The 16,079-nt window shown below is 40.9% G+C and overlaps 1 protein-coding gene across 2 annotated transcripts in view; it reads left to right on the top strand.

Annotated features, from left to right (window-relative positions):
• TMEM135 (transmembrane protein 135) overlaps positions 1-16,079 on the top strand; it is a 188,239-nt gene that overhangs the window by 8,630 nt on the left and 163,530 nt on the right. For both annotated transcript variants that reach the window (XM_064441402.1, XM_064441400.1), the window contains exons 2-3: positions 4,841-4,968; positions 10,702-10,794. In XM_064441402.1, the coding sequence (XP_064297472.1) occupies positions 4,841-4,968; positions 10,702-10,794 (221 nt within the window). The remainder of the gene's footprint in view (positions 1-4,840; positions 4,969-10,701; positions 10,795-16,079) is intronic.

Below are 16,079 nucleotides of genomic sequence, written 5' to 3'. Positions count from 1 at the left end.
TAGATCTGTTGTTTATGTTTTTAATGACGAAATATCTAGGATTCTTTTTGCTTCATCTTCCCCCTCCTCCCCCCGATCCTTCTCTTCCCTTTAACTGCAATACATTTCTTTCTTCTTCAGCAGTGTATCTGTATTTTCTGCAGACTGTGTTGGACTGAAGGGAGATCAAGAGCTAGAACTTGCAGATGCAGATAGAAGGAGATTAGAAAGTTCTAAAAACTTTGGATGCTCTTAGGCCATCTGCCCTGCGACAGCACATGATTTGTTTTAAATTCCCTTTTGCTCTCAGTTGTTGAGTGTTTGGCCACCTTGAAAAGTATTTCTTGTGGGTGATTGGGAAAGACAGGATTTATTAGTTGACTGTATTAGAAGCTGAGAATATAAAAGTGTTAGCAAAGCTGGACTCTGTCCCATTTTTAGAGCTCTGGTGGCTTGAGCGCTGCTGGTTTTGAGAGAGAAGAAAGCGGAGTTAAATTGCCGGAGGGGCTGCAAAGGCTGTTACAGGCCAACAGCTCAGCTGTTTGTATGGGCTGTGGATGATGAGAACTGAAGTCCCTGATTAATGCTTACATGGACCAAAGACTGCGTCTGCAGACTGTACTACTGCTTAAAGTTTCTTTTTAGTGCATAAAAGGTCATATAGTGCAAGAAAACTTAAATTGTGGTGAGAGGAAGACAGTAGTGTTAGATTTTTAAATGCAGGCTTTCTTTCTTACTTTCCAGGTATCTTGGAATTCTTGCAAATTAACTTAGAAGGAGTGGTTATACTCTACCCTGACTCAAATGCTTAATTCTTGATAGGGTTGGAATTTTTCTTGATGAATAAATAAATCTTTAATGTTAGGTAAGTATTTCTAACCTGGATATTGTTTACTTGCAGGGAGCAAATCTGCTTGAGAAAGTGCCATTATCTAATTGTTACTTTAAACGTCAGTGACAAGCATTTTGGTTTACTTGATGGAGTTTTTATGGTAATTGGTTATATGGAAGATATTGTTACATTAGGCCTTTTATTCCCTTTGTATCCTCTTCCCTAGAGAGGTGTGTGTACAGGGTGACATTTTGATTTTATGGTTTTGCCATGTATTTTTTTAAAATGGCTGATATTATCTTATATTATCATTATATATTATACGTATATGTGTATAAGTAAATGAGAAGTGAAAGCCATGTGCCTTATATCTGAAATGGAAAAATGGTGTGGTGACTGATAGCTCTTAGTATCTGTGAAAGTTTGTTCCACAGTTTTACTGATATTTTTTTTTTAAAAGGAAAGGTGGTGCTGTACAGGGAAGGGTTGTCTTGGTTAAGTGTAAGTTCCACTGAAGGGTGGAGTTGTTAATGACAGTCTTTATCCCAGAGAGTTGTGTAGTCCTTCTAAATATCCTAAGGCCAGGTCATTGAGTGCCTTGAAAATAAGAGATTTTAAGAGCGACTGAGTGTGTTTTGGAAAACCAGGGTAGGAAATTGCAGCAGATCTGGTGTGTTCCAAAGCTGCTGTTAGTGAAAGGAGATGCTGGAGCATTCTTTCTTCACCCTGAGGTAGGTAAGGCTGCATTGCTGTGGTCTGCCAGGAGAAGCCATGAGTAAGTAAAACCTGTGTCCTAATCCACTGGTGGAGTCTCCTCTCCCTGGTTCCAGACATATTTTGGGCAGTCATCTTCTCGTAAAGGGTAATAGGCAGGAGAAAAAACCATGGCTTCAGAAATAAAGTAGAGGGAGAGGCAGCACTGAAGTAGGTTGTGCTTTTCTCTCCTGTGAAATCATGGCCTTGCAGTGGTGTGTGGATTGCTTTGCTTCCGTTTCCTGGATTATGGCTGAACCTCTGGGTTTGGGGGTGAGGTGAGGCAGCACTGGCAGTGTGAGACTGAGGGGAGGCAGTGTTTTGTCTGGGTTTCACATAGCAGCAAACCCTGGTGGCATTATCTCACACAGCAGTGCTCTACTCATGTTGTGGACATGCTGTGCTATCTTACTAAAGTCAAAAATCTACAATGATTTGTGAGTACTGAAGAATTTTATATTGTAAAATTCTTGTCACTCCATCTCAAAAAGAGGAATGAAACTAAGAAATTATGGAGAAGGCTGACAAGAGTAATGGGAGGTATGGAGCTGGCTTTGGCGATTCTTGGATACACGGTAGTCAGTTGTTTGGATCAGTGAGCCGAATCAGAATTGCAGTCCTTCGTTCTTGTAGTGAATAACACTACAAACTAACTGTTACAGCCATCAGCACTAAGGCCCTGATGCAGACCACTCTGAGGTGCCTAAATAAAGGTGTCCTAGGATTCGTATGCTCCTTTTATAGCTGGAGAGCTGAGACCATAAGGTCAGTGAGATCTTAATTTCTGCCTGTCTGACTCTACAGGGAGTTTCAGGTAACTTATAGACCTTCTGCTACATCTGTTAGCATCTTCGTGGAGATTAATAGTTTGCCAGGGAAGCATCTCCTGGATGTCCTGATGCCCTGACTTTCCATCTGCTGTCTGCTACCGACGTCCGCTGCTAAGCCTTGAGCAGTGTGTTTATTGTAAGCATTTGACCTTTATCAGAGTGTCCTCCCATCTCATTTGAGTGAAGTGTATCCTGGCAGAACCATGAACTGCTACACTCTGATGGATTTCATAATCTTTTTGTCTTGCCAACCTCAACTTTAATGGTACTTTTCTGAAGTGCGTGGATCTGAAAGGGAAAGCAAGGTGGTGTCCAGAGTATTTTTTCCATGTAATCATACTATTGGTGGCAAAGGAGAGGAGGAGAACCTGCTCCATAGTCTGCTCTTGCCTGTTCTCAGCTGGACACAATATTTAGCTTAGTTGATGTTTATAAAGCACTTTGAAAATGCTGAGCATTTTTTTTTTTAATTTTTGTTGGGCTCCATTGCCCTCACACATACAGCTTGTTCAGTTACCGGGGACATTGTTTCTTTTGACTGGTTTCTGTGTTGCTTTTCCTGGTTCTTTTCTATTTGTCACTTGGGAGCAGAATAGTAAAGAGAAGGGAAAGCAGAAATTCATATTAGTCTAAAACTTGGAGAAGCTTCAGAAATAAATTTTTTACTTTGATTTGACATTAATTTATAAGATACCAATCTTTTCCTGTTAGACTTCCGGCACTTTGGTCTGAGGAAGCAAGGCTTCACACCTCAGGTATAAGGTCTGTGGTCTTAAATAAATTATTATTTTGTTCCAAATGTTTATGACCTTCGTGCAGTATGCTAGAAATAGCTGAGGAGGTAGCAACTAGTGATCCGGTGTTCAGACTACGTTAAGACTTTCCTTCAACAGGAAGATTATCTGGTTTGCGTTATTGCCTAATCCATTATGGTTTAAGCAGTCTTGACACATCATTAAGTAATGTGTAAATCTGTTTTCAGAAGTCTGTTCGTGCATGAATTTCTCCTTAATCCTTAGTTCAGGCTTCATTTTGGAAACAGATTTTGGCAGAACTTTCCTGTACTTAGTTTTAGCAGAGTCCTCGGCCCATCTCTGAATCTAAAACATCTACTTGCCATTCAGTACAAGTTGACAGTGTTTCAGAACAGCAGCTTCCTCCCCTGCATTTTTAAATGGAGGAACCGAGACTTTGAGAGGTGTTGCCAGTACTGATTTGACAGGATGTCTTTTGTTGCTTTCTCGTCATCACCAGCAGAATGAAGTTCACTCGGGTTGGAACTTCTCTAATTCTAAGCATTGACTGAAAACTCGTGCCAGTTTTGAGATTCCCTGGGAGATCAGTGCAGATAAAGATGATAATGATATTAAAACTAAAATTAAAAAAAACCCAATAAAATCCATCTTATGGTGCACCCAAAGTATAGTTTCATGGAATTGAAGGCTCATGTGGGTTGGTGGGACCTTGGGAGGCCATGTGGTCCCAGCCTCCTGCTCAAAGCAGGGCCAGTTGGGTGAGGTAGCTTGGGGCCTTTTCCAGTTGAGTTCTGAGGATCTCCAGTGATGGAGAGTTCAGTCGCTTTGGGCAGCCTGCTCCAAAACTCAGCCACCCTCAAGTGAAAATTTTTCTTCCTTAAATTTAATTTGACTTTCTCATATTTGAACTTGTCTGTTGCCTTGTTTTATACCCCTGCGCACCTCTGAGAAGAGCCTGGTTCTCTGCACCTTCCCATTAGATAGTTGCAGAATTTCTGTGGACAAGAAATACTTTGAGGACCTTCAGTGTTTGAGTCATTAAGTAACCATTCTTTATAAAACATGGGACATATATCAAACTGACCAAAAAGAACATTTATTTTTCAGATCCAACCTGTTTTCTGCTTTAGGCATTTTTGTAGAGTTGACATACCATTTCTACAAAATTCGTCAGGAGTGTGGTGTTCTTCCAGCAGATGGTGAAAATTCTTTGGAGGACTTGCAGTTGGTTACTTGGAGTCAAACCTGTAGAAATACGTCATCACTTCATAGACACTGTGTATTTGGGTTACTTCGGTGATATTCTGACCTTAATTTTGTGACAGTCCAATTGCCTATAATGGACTGAGGAGACAAAACTCAGTGTAAATTTATCAAATCTTAAAAGCTTGTATATCTGACAACATTTCTGACTATTAGGGTCAATGGTAACAAGGTAACAAAATTCCTCCTAAGCTTCCCATTTAGGATTGCTTGATGTATTTCCTGGTACAAATATTGTAACAGCTGGAACAAGTTCAAAGGAAATCTTTGTATTGTTCATAAACCCAGCAAATTCAAGAGGCTTTGATTCACTACTTAAATGGGCATGTCTCCTTTTCCTTTTTTATTTTTCTTTACAATGTGCAAAAAAGAGCCTAATTGAATTAAAGTTTGTCCCCCCCTTTTTTTTTTCTTCCCTCCTCCCTCAGATTGCAGCTATTCTCAGGAAACGAAAACTTGATTATTATTTGCACAAACTGCTACCTGAGATCTTGCAATCAACTTCCTTTCTGACAGCAAATGGGACCTTGTATGTTGCTTGGTTTTGCATTCTAAGGTTGGTATACTGTCCTAAAAATGAAACCTAATAGGAAAGCTATTTTTATGCAACTTTTCAATTTATATAATAATTTGTCTTTTTTAATGACAGGCTTGTTTGTAATGGGTAGGGGTAAGAAAAGTGACAGCTGTATCATCATCTTGATTTTTGGTCTTAGCACTTGAATATGAACCATTTTTTTTTTCTCATTTTTGTAATCTTTTAAAGCAGTAAAAATGTCAGTGAATTAATTTTGCTTCATTTTCTCTGTTTTACTGATTCAAAATACATCGTTGCAAGAAATTCGAATACATCCTAGAGGGGAACTGAGAAGGCCTAATCTTTCTCTTCTAGAAACGATTGATGTAATTTGATGTTGGTTCCTATTCTCCTGATGCAGGGGTTGTGATGACTTTTAATTATCCTAAACATTATCCAGCCATCCAATTTTGTACTCTTCTTTGTGGTCATAAATAAAGGAAGTCCCAGCACAGCTTCTGGGGTTCTGTAAGATACAGATTTGCTCTGGAAAATGAGTATAAATGCCACTTCTGTATTCTGAGCTGTTTCCAGTGTATATTTCCCGTAACTATCAGGATAGTTAAAAATTGAACTTTCTTGTTTATGAACGTGACAATGTCTTAGACCTAAATGCATTTATTTATTGTAAGAGATGTTATACCTGGATATGTAAAACCTACAGTAGCTATGAATTTTTGAAAGTTATCTGACAGTGCACTTAACAGCCCCACTAGATTTAAATAAATAATTTGCAAAGTTCAGAGTGAATCTTTAAGTAACAAGCACTAAATAATATTAATTTTTCTAGTGATCTGAGTTATATTAATATTGATTTATCTTTATTCCTCTGAGCTGTACAGCGGCCTTCCTTCTCCTGCCATGTGTTTGCCTGTAAATCTGCAGTGCCTTACTTCAGTGCTGTAGTTGGATGTTACTCTCTAAATGAAGCTGGTGTGGTTTGAAGTTTTATTGTTTATTGTTAGCTGTTCCTCTAACAGAGGTTACTGGCCATCTAGCAGATCTATGACTATGCCTGTGCTAGTAACTGAAGCAGGTAAGAGGTCAGCCTCTGACTCTGAAGCCAATTGGTGTAGCATCACTTTCACCTACATGGAACGTAGCTGTCTAAAGCTGTTTTGACCTTCAAAACAAACAGCATGCCCAGATGTGGACTGAGTAGTAGGAATTGTCCCTAGTCCACGTGCCTTCCAAGTCCCCCTGAAGCATTCTTCGCGTTGAGGCAGGCCAAAATCATGCAAAGGACAATTCTAACAATTTAATATGACAAGGGATACATGTAAATGCTTACCCTACTGTTCTTAGAGCTGTGCATCAGAGCAACCAACATCTTGTGACACGTACGTGTGTTTTCTGTGGCAAGGGGATGCCCATGCCGAGTTGTCGCCTCCAGCAGAACCTCTGCTGGTAGGGTCCCTGCAGACTGCCCACCACCTGCAATTGCAGGACTTGCAAATAAGAAATGTCAGCCTCTTGGCTGCAGTGCTAGCTGGAGCTGGTGAATTGAAATCACAGATGGAGGCAAAAGAAGAAAGGATTTAGGAAGCCTTATCCATTACACCTGTTTGAGTATATGAAAGTCCAGTTATAAGAAGTATTTGGCAGCTTTTCTGACAGGAATAAAATTCAGGGCCTCAGCAATTAAGTGAATAGGATATGCAAGGGCTATTAAACGATGTTTTGAAGAAACAGCGGATAACATGATTATCAGAAAAGTAATATCTTCCAAGTTTACTGGTGTTCTTTGAAGGATAAATATATATCTGATGATGATCCAGTCGGTGCATTATACATGAATTCCCAAATGATTTTGATGAGATTGCTTGCTATGACTCTTCAAAAAGAAAAATCCTCTGTCTTCTTCCAGGAATGAGTAAATGATTAGCAAGTAATTAACCAAACAAGGTATAAATAATTAGTTTTCATAATAGGAAGAGGTTGCCAGTAATGTTCGTGCTGTGTCTTTTGTTCAGGATATACCTAAAGAATCTGGAAAAAGGGGTAAAGAATGGTGTAAGAAATTATTTGAGATTATTCAGGATACAGAACTCTAAAACTGACTCTCACCCATTTCAGAAAGATCTGTGGATTAAAATAATGAAACTTGATAGAGAAAAGTGCAAAGTAATGCATTGAGAGGAAGAAAGCAGCCCTATCCTTACAGAGGGGTGGGCTTTAAACTAGCTGCTATTAATGAGGAAGATGTTAGCAGGCTGTCATATACAGGTTCTCCGAAAAAGTCAGTTCAGTACTTGAGTATGGTCAAGGAGCTGACGAAGTGTTATTTGGAGAGAAAATGAGAACAAGCCAGAAAGCTGTATAAATACGTGATGTCGTTACGCGATGAGTACTGTTTGCCTTCCCCCCACCCCAAGAGCTTCTCCTAAGATTGTAATGTTGACAAGTCTTTTGCTTGGAATGTACTTAAATCAACATTGTCTTGCAGCTTGAGCCATATAAGCTTCCTTCTCTCATCTGCTGTTGGGTGGGTGACGGAGGACAGAATTGTGAGACTTTGCTCCTAGTTGTTTGTTTTTTTTTGTTAACCAGTTTGTGTCGTTTTTTTCATATATTTTAAAAATGGTTTGAACTTGTATGATTCCTTGAATTTATTGCTGTGTAATACAGTGTACTTCCTTCAGTAGCCCCTGAGAGCAGAAGGAATTATATGTCATTTCCCAGCCCAGAATGCCATTTGGTATTGTTTGTTTTCATCCATCAAAGAAATAACAGTACCTGAATGGTGTTTCGCATAACTGTGGCCTGAGTATTTCTGAACTTAATTTGCAACCATGCAAAGAGGTTGTCTGAGACTTTGGAGACCTAGGTGCTCTGATCCAGAGATTGGATGGGACAGATTTGTATGATAAGATGCATGCTGCAGTTTTTATATCTCCTTTTGTTTGGAAGGTATATTATAATTATAGCAGGAGCAGTAGTAACTCGGAAGCATGAAGCAAGCTCCATGCAGCTGACTGATCTTATCCTCCTGGAGTTCTAGACCAAAGCAACAGATGAAAGGGTTTGCAGCCGGACATGTTAACCTCATATTTACCTGTGCAATTCCTGATCTGAGGAGAGTTGCCTGTTTCCTTCTTTGGTAGCACCAAGGAGATGTGTTGGCAGGAGTGTCCTGGATAAAGTGACCACTTCATCTGTTCATACCTTCACCAAAGTCCCAGCGAATCTTCAGTAGCTGTGTATACTGAAGATATGTCTTAGTCACCCAGTAACAATTAAAAGACCTAAATATGAAATGTAATTGTCAGTGGGGAGTCTGGCTTGTGTGAATAGGTCCTTTTGATGCTCTTGTAGTATTTGTTTCCTCGCAGCTAGGGAAAACCACCAAAATTGAAACCGCTTCAAATATTTTCAAGGATGTAAAACTTAAGGCAAGAAAGTGTAATTAAAGTAACTCCAGGCATTGTTTAATATTCTCACCATTTCATAGGTGGGCAAAATTTCAAAAGCATCTAAACCCAATATCAGCAAGGGCCTAGGCTGTGGATAAATGTTCTTATTCTAGGCAGGATTACCAAGCTAACTTGGCTGACTTTTTTTCTTCTCCTTGTATTTTTCTTGAAATGAATTTCAGAATATGTGCAGGCTGCTCTGTTGGCAGAGCAGTGGGGTGATGATCTATTGTACGGATGTGTGACAGGCCAGCTGGGGGTTGTAATCTCTTCCGCTGGCGAGATCCAGCAGACTACATCTGTCTGAGCTTCAGGCGGAAGTGCTAGGCTCTAGTGTTGACTCTGTTAAATAAAAGGTGTGATTTTTTTTTTTCTTTTAGGTTTCCAGTTTTATTAAATTGAAAACCTCATGAAGACATGGTTCTCTTAGTCTAGCAACTAGAGTAATTAAGTTTGTCCACATACAGCTATACATTAGCTTGCTTAATTAGATTAAAACTTATGTATCAACCAGCCTTTGACTTTTGGATGCAGTTGTACATTGAGGAATTAGATACATAACCTGAAAGAACTCATATTTCTCATTCCAATTTCTAACCACAGACCGTGTGAAAATAACCATGCAAATAATAACAAAAACTTGTTTTCATTTACTTTAGCAGAAGTTTAAACGTTTCACTTGCTGATTGGACATTTTAATTCCCACTAGGTTTTATCATGTAAAATATGTTACTGTTGTTTCCGAAATCTTACAACCTGAACATGTAAGCTTTCTTAGAGGGATTCTAAATCATGCCAAAATAACAAATTCCTGTTTCTTTCCCACAGAAAAGACATTTGTTCTGTTACTTAACAGGTGTGTCTGGTAAGATGTTCATACTTATTAAGATGTTTAAAATGACTTCTCTGAAACTTCATACAGTAATTGCTTTCCAAGAGAGTCCTAATAATGAGCTTTAGCTTCTGCAGCATTTGGCATTGTCATCCTGAGAAATTATTCCTTCGCAGCCGTGGGAATCAGCAGTGTGTGTAATTGCCATTACATCACTTGCTGCTGATACACTGGCTCTCTTCTCACTTATGAACATAAGCTGGCATTGTTCACTGATAATGTTATTTTTGCAGAAGTATGAAATAAGGCTGATCATGCCTTTTACAGCAAGAATGAAAGTGGTCTAATCAGCCGGTATTGATTGATTATCTTTGTTCTCTTTTCTATGATGCCAACATGAAATTGTATCGAAGAAAATTTCCTTTTCTACCCTATATGTATTTGCTATTTTGTTTGTTGTATTTTGTCTGTGGTGTTTTTAGAAGTGTACGCTCTGTTGTAACACTTTTTTCCTGAACTGATAGTGCTTATCGGCTGAGCGGCATTTGTGTAATTGAAGTACATTTATCATAAAGTTGCCAAATTTCATGACTGTCTGACTACTGTTTGCTTCTGCCATCAACCTGAATTAGTTTGAAGGTGCAGGTTTCCTGAACATACCAAATGTGGTTGGTGACATCATGTCTGACATGCATTTTGGTTTTCCTCCTTTAATGGTGACCAATTTGTAAAAATATTTTCATATTTTCTTAGATGTTGTAATTTGTGTAACTGGTGGCTTTTTTTTCCAACTCTTATTGTTAGAGGAAATTTGGTAGTTGAAATTGTATGGACTTCTGAGTGAAATCCAGATCTTGTTGCAGAAAACGAGAGCTTTCCCAACCTGACAGAATAGGGATGTCACTGTTGCTTCCAGTTGTAATGTAAAGACTGATTCCTTGGCTTACTGTAAATGAGTGGTTTACTGTTTCTAGCATCATCTGGCTATCTCTTCAGAGTGTGATGTATATTATAATTTGATTTGATTTCTGGCTCATCTGATTGCATCCCTACATTCCACAAGGCACATCTTCCTGAAGATGTATTTGGACAAGTAGCAGAGAGGAGCAATTATAAATTCTTTTAGAAGGTTGTTTTTTTTTTTGTAATTAGTATCTGCAACTTCTCAGAAACATCTCTTGAAAGCACTGCCTTCTTTGAAGCAAAGTAATCCTTTAAATGAAATGGAAATGTTAGTGAATTATTTCAGGTGTTTTATGTTTATGAAGCACTTCGGGAACCCCTCTGAGAACTACCCAACTGTAAAAATATAATGATTAGTATTTATTTATAAGTACTGATTAATGCAAAGAGACAAAATGAATGTTAATAAAGCATGCATAATTTTATGACAAAGGTAAAATATGGTGTTGTACATGAATGTTTTGGTTACTTTGCATGTAATATGTGTACAAATTATATTTTCAGGAAGATACTTGGAAAATTCTACTTTTGGTCTCCTGGCTTTGGTGCTGCTTTACCTGCTTCTTATATGGCTATTCTCATCGAAAGGAAAAGCAGGTATGGTTTGTGTTTATGGATTTTCAGTTTTATACAACAGCATTTCTTGTTTCGTTATTTGATTGACATCTGACTATTCAGTAGTTTTGTTTCAGAATGCTGGAGGTGTAGTTCATTTGAAATAGTGTCTTTTGCAAGCTCAGATTTAAATCTAGGAAGCTACAGTGACAAAACACTTTACAAACATTCAACTTCTTTTTAGTGATTTGTTTTTCTTGTTTAATGTGTAATTGGGTTGCTGAGGATTGCCTGATGAAGCTCAGTAGCTTAGGATTTCCTGCTGAAACTGTGGGTTGGTTATTTAAAATATAATTTAAATAAAGTTTGCAATTAGTCACAGAGAAGGAGCATGCTAATGAAAGTTGCTGATGACTTGAGTTAACAATGTGACATTAGTTAAGATAGAGTAATAGGATGTCATGGAAAAAACAGACTGGAAGAGCTGGAGTAATCCAAATGGGATGGAACATAACGGTACAGAAAGCAAAGTCTTTCACTTAAGGAAAGGTGCTGATGTTCAGCTCTCAATGGGAGGTTTGTTATGAAAGCATGAAGAGAGGGGAAGAAAGCTCTGAGTGATCCAAGGAGAGCCAAAAGATGCTGTTTGTAATGTGGCCATGAAAGGTGGCAGGTGAAATCCTGGGTTGTAAGGTTTTAATGTTTCGAAATTCAACTTATCTTGGTAGCATGTACCAATAGTGAAACTTAAAATGCTTGATTACTTTAATATGGAATGCGATGCTTTAGTCATCTAGTTGGTAGGTTTTATTCAAAATAGAGAAGGTGACAAAAGGGATGGACCCACAAGTGCTGAGGGAGCTGGCGGATGCTGTCGCTAAGTCACTCTCAGCCATCTTTGAAAGGTCATAGAAACATTAAGGTTGGAAAAGACCTGTAGGGTCATCAAGTCCAACCGTCAGCCCAACACTAACATGTCTCCTAAACCATGCCCTGAAGTGCCACATCTACATCTTCTAAATACCTCCAGGGATGGGGACTCTACCACCTCTCTGGGCAGCCTGTTCCAATGTCTAACCAGAGGACATGGAGGGTAGGAGAGGTGCCTGAGGACTGGAGGGTATCCAGTGTCACTCCAATCTTCAAAAAGGGAACTGCAGGCCAGTCAGCCTCACCTCCATCCCCAGAAAGGTGATGGAGCAGTTCATCGTGGAGGTCATCTCCAGGCATGTAGAGGACAAGAAGGTTATCAGAAATAGTCAACATGGCTTCACCAAGGGGAGATTGTGCTTGACCAACCTGATAGCCTTCTATGATGGCGTGACTGGCTGGGTCGATGAAGGGAGAGCAGTGGATGTTGTCTATCTTGACTTCAGTAAGGCATTTGACACTGTCTCCCATAGTATCCTCACAGGCAAGCTGAGGAAGTGTGGGTTGGATGAGTGGATAGTTAGGAAGACGGAGAACTGGCTCAACAACAGAACTCAGAGGGTCATGATCAATAGATCAGAGTCTGGCTGGAGGCCTGCCACTAGCGGTGCTCCCCAGGGCTCTGTGCTGGGTCCTGTCCTGTTTAACATACTCGTCAGTGACCTGGACGAAGGGATAGAGTGTAACCTCAGCCAGTTTGCTGATGATACCCAGCTGGGAGGAGTGGTTGATACACCATAAGGCTGTGCTGCCATCCAGCGAGACCTGGACAGGCTGGAGAGCTGGGCCGAGGGGAACCTCATGAAATTCAGCAAGAGCAAGTGCAAGGTCCTGCCCCTGGGGAGGAACAACCCCAGGCACCAGTACAGGCTGGGGGCTGAACTACTGGAAAGAGGCTCTGTTGAGAAGGACCTGGGAGTGCTGGGGGACAGCAAGGTGACCCTGAGCCAGCACTGGGCCCTTGTGGCCAAGAAGGCCAACAGTGTCCTGGGGTGCATTAAAAGGAGTGTGGCCAGCAGGTCGAGAGAGGTTATCCTCCCCCTCTACTCTGCCCTAGTGAGACCACATTTGGAGTTCTGTGTCCAGTTCTGGGCTCCCCTGGTCAAGAAAGACAGGGAGCTGCTCGAGCAAGTCCAGCAGAGAGCTACCAAGATGATCAGGGGACAGGAGCATCTCCCTTATGAGGAAAGGCTGAGAGACCTGGGTTTGTTCAGCCTGGAGAAGAGAAGACTGAGGGGGGATCTCATCAATACTTACTAATATCTGAAGGGCGGGTGTCAGGACGATGGGACTAGACTTTTTTTCAGCAGTGCCCCATGACAGGCCAAGGGACAATGGGCACAAATTGGAACACAGGAAGTTCCACCTCAATCTGAGAAAAAAACCCTTTTCTGTGCGGGTGCCAGAGCAGTGGCACAGGCTGCCCAGGGAGGCTGTGGAGTCCCTTCCCTGGAGACATTCACACCCCGCCTGGACGCGTTCCTGTGCCCCCTGCTCTGGGTGTGCCTGCTCAAGCAGGGGGTTGGACAAGGTGACCTTCCTAGTGGATGAGGGTAAGGTTGTGGATGATGTCTGCCTGGACTTTAGCAAAGCCTTTGACACTGTCTCCTACATCATTCTCCTAGAGAAGCTGGCAGCTCATGGCTTGGATGGGTGTGCTCTTCGCTGGGTTAAAAACTGTCTGGATGGCTGAGCCCAGAGAGTTGTGGTGAATGGAACTAATCCAGTTGTCAGTCAGTTACAAGCGGGGTTTCCCATGGGTCAGTGTTGGGGCCAGTGTTGTTTAATATCTTTATCAGTGATCTGGATGAGGGGATTGAGTGCTCCCTCAGTAAGTTTGCAGACGACACGAAGTTGGGTGGGAGTGTTGATCTGCTCAAGGGTAGGAAGGCTCTGCAGAGACACCTGGACAGGCTGGATGGATGGGCTGAGGCCAATTGAATGAGATTTAACAAGGCCAAGTGTTGGGTCCTGCCCTTGGGTCACAACAACCCCAGGCAACGCTCCAGGCATGGGGAGGAGTGGCTGGAAATCTGTCTGGAGGAAAAGGACCTAGGGGTGGTGGTCGACAGCCCACTGAACATGAGCCAGCAGTGTGCCCGGGTGGGTGAGAAGGCCAAGAGCATCTGGGCTTGTATCAGCAATGGTGTGGCCAGCAGGAGCAGGGCAGGGATGGTGCCCCTGTGCTCGGCACTGGTGAGGCCGCACCTTGAATGTTTTCAAGTGTTCAGTTTTGGGCCCCTCACTACAGGAAAGATATTGAGGTGCTGGAGTGAGTCCAGAGAAGTGCAACGGAGCTGGTGAAGGGTCTGGAGAACAAGTCTTATGAGGGGCAGATGAGGGAGCTGGGGTTGTTTAGCCTGAAGAAGAGGAGGCTGAGGGGAGATCTTCTCGCTCTCTACAACTACCTGAAAGGAGGTTGTAGCGAGGTGGGGGTTGGTCTCTTCTCCCAAGCCACTAGTGATGGCACGAGAGGAAATAGCCTTGAATTGTCAGGGGAGGTTTAGATTGGGTATTAGGAAAAATGTCTTCACTGGAAGAGTGGTCAGGCATTGGAAGAGGCTGCCCAGAGAGGTGGTGGAGTCACCATCTCTGGAGGTATTTCAAAGACGTGTAGGTGTGGCACTTGAGGGCATGGTTTAGGAGACACCGTAGTGTTGGGGTGATGTTTGGACTTGATGATCCTGGAGTTCTTTTCCAACCTTAATGATTCTATGATTCTGTAATCTCCCCATGTCCCTTCTAACCCTTACCATTCTGCGATTCTGTAAGGGATTACTCTTTAAAAGATGATGGGGTGGGTTTAGTACTAGAGGTGATGTGAACACACTTTTAGTTACTATGAATATCTGAAACTTCCTTAAGCAGTGAGTTTTGAAATAACTGCAAATACATATACACCATGTTGTTGGCTGACTGCCAGGCCCCATTCCTAAATTTCAGTCATGGAGTAAGCAAAGCCCAAGCCATGTTTTAGGTAAGATTGTTAATGTTCTGTCCTTTTAAAAGAACACAGTATCCATTGTTTTTGAAGATTGAGGATGTGTTTTAAGTTCTGGAAAGGTGGGAGCACTTCTAAATCACTTTAATGTAACATATAGAAAACTCATAATTAGGTTACTAAATAATTTAATCATCTTTTTCATGTCCTTTCTCTCTGACTGATTTTCATCTCACTACAATTGCTTCCTTAAAGGGTGGATACATTGTGGCAGAACTTTGTCTAGTTACTTAGACTCCAGCACTGCCGTTGGCACCAGTGTTTCTTTTTGCGGTTGAGAGCGAATGCATTTTCTTCCTTTGCTCAGTGACAGCACTAGCTTAACTTTTCCTACAGACCTGTTACAATACGAGGGGTTTGTGTGTCAGACTTCTGATATTTCTAGATAAGAGTAAAGGAGAAGACATCAATCTGGTTGTCCATCTGTGAGTTTCTTGTAGCTTTCAAAGTATTTGTGTGTCAAGAGTTGAAGCTGGTTGTCAGCCCAAACCCATACAAGGTTTTTGCGTAACAGTGGAACAACTTTGAAAACTTGCAAACCTAAGCTTAAGTGTAGCAAAAAGAGTAGGCAAAGACATTTTATGTTAAATGGGGATTTTTAAAAGTCTTACTGGCAATGTATGAAAGGTTTGATATGTTAACAGGCTCCTTTTCAGTATCTGAAATTTAAAGAAAATACAAATTGAAATAGAGATCTGTGGAAATGACAAAAGTAGGTTGGTACAGCACGTATGTAATGAGTAATGCTGAAATACTTAATTCCTGGAAGGTTATTCTCCTTTCTGTCAGAATCCAAAATGTGTGACCTAAGGTATTTTGCCTAAAAAGTTCAAATTGTGTATTGCATAAGATAAAATGTAAAAAGGCAATGTTGGTATTGCAATATAACACATACAGCTGGAAATGTGGAGTCATTGTTACTAATTAAAAAAAATTGGTAAATGGCATCAAAAGGTAGTTGAAAGTTTAGGTTTTTTAAAATGTGAAGTTCTTTGGTATGTTATCAGATGCTAACTGTTACGTGCGGAATGTGGCTGCTGACAGACAGTGAAATATGACTTTCTGATTTCACATCTCTCTGCTTGCTAGCTTCTGTTACAGGCAAAGTGAAATTTTAATAGACTTGTATTCTCTCAGGAAACTGACATTTGACATGGAGACACAGTGGCATTTTCAGTCATATCCTGGTAGCTTACAAGAAACTGTATTGAAAAATTGGGAAGGTGGGAAAAAATCCTGATTTGAGTTCATAAACATATCTCTAGCCCTTTAAATTGCTACTAGCAGCTGGCAGCAACATCAAACTTAATCACTTAATCTCTTCCCAAGTGGATACCCTATTTTAAGTACCTCACTGGCATTTGCTTGCACAGCATCCCTGTCTGTCCTAAACTTG

This window comes from Phalacrocorax carbo, chromosome 1, assembly GCF_963921805.1.
Source record: "Phalacrocorax carbo chromosome 1, bPhaCar2.1, whole genome shotgun sequence".
Taxonomy (NCBI): Eukaryota; Metazoa; Chordata; class Aves; order Suliformes; family Phalacrocoracidae; genus Phalacrocorax; species Phalacrocorax carbo.
The sequence above is the reverse complement of the archived record's forward strand: the minus strand, read 5'-3'. Positions and strand labels throughout refer to the sequence as shown.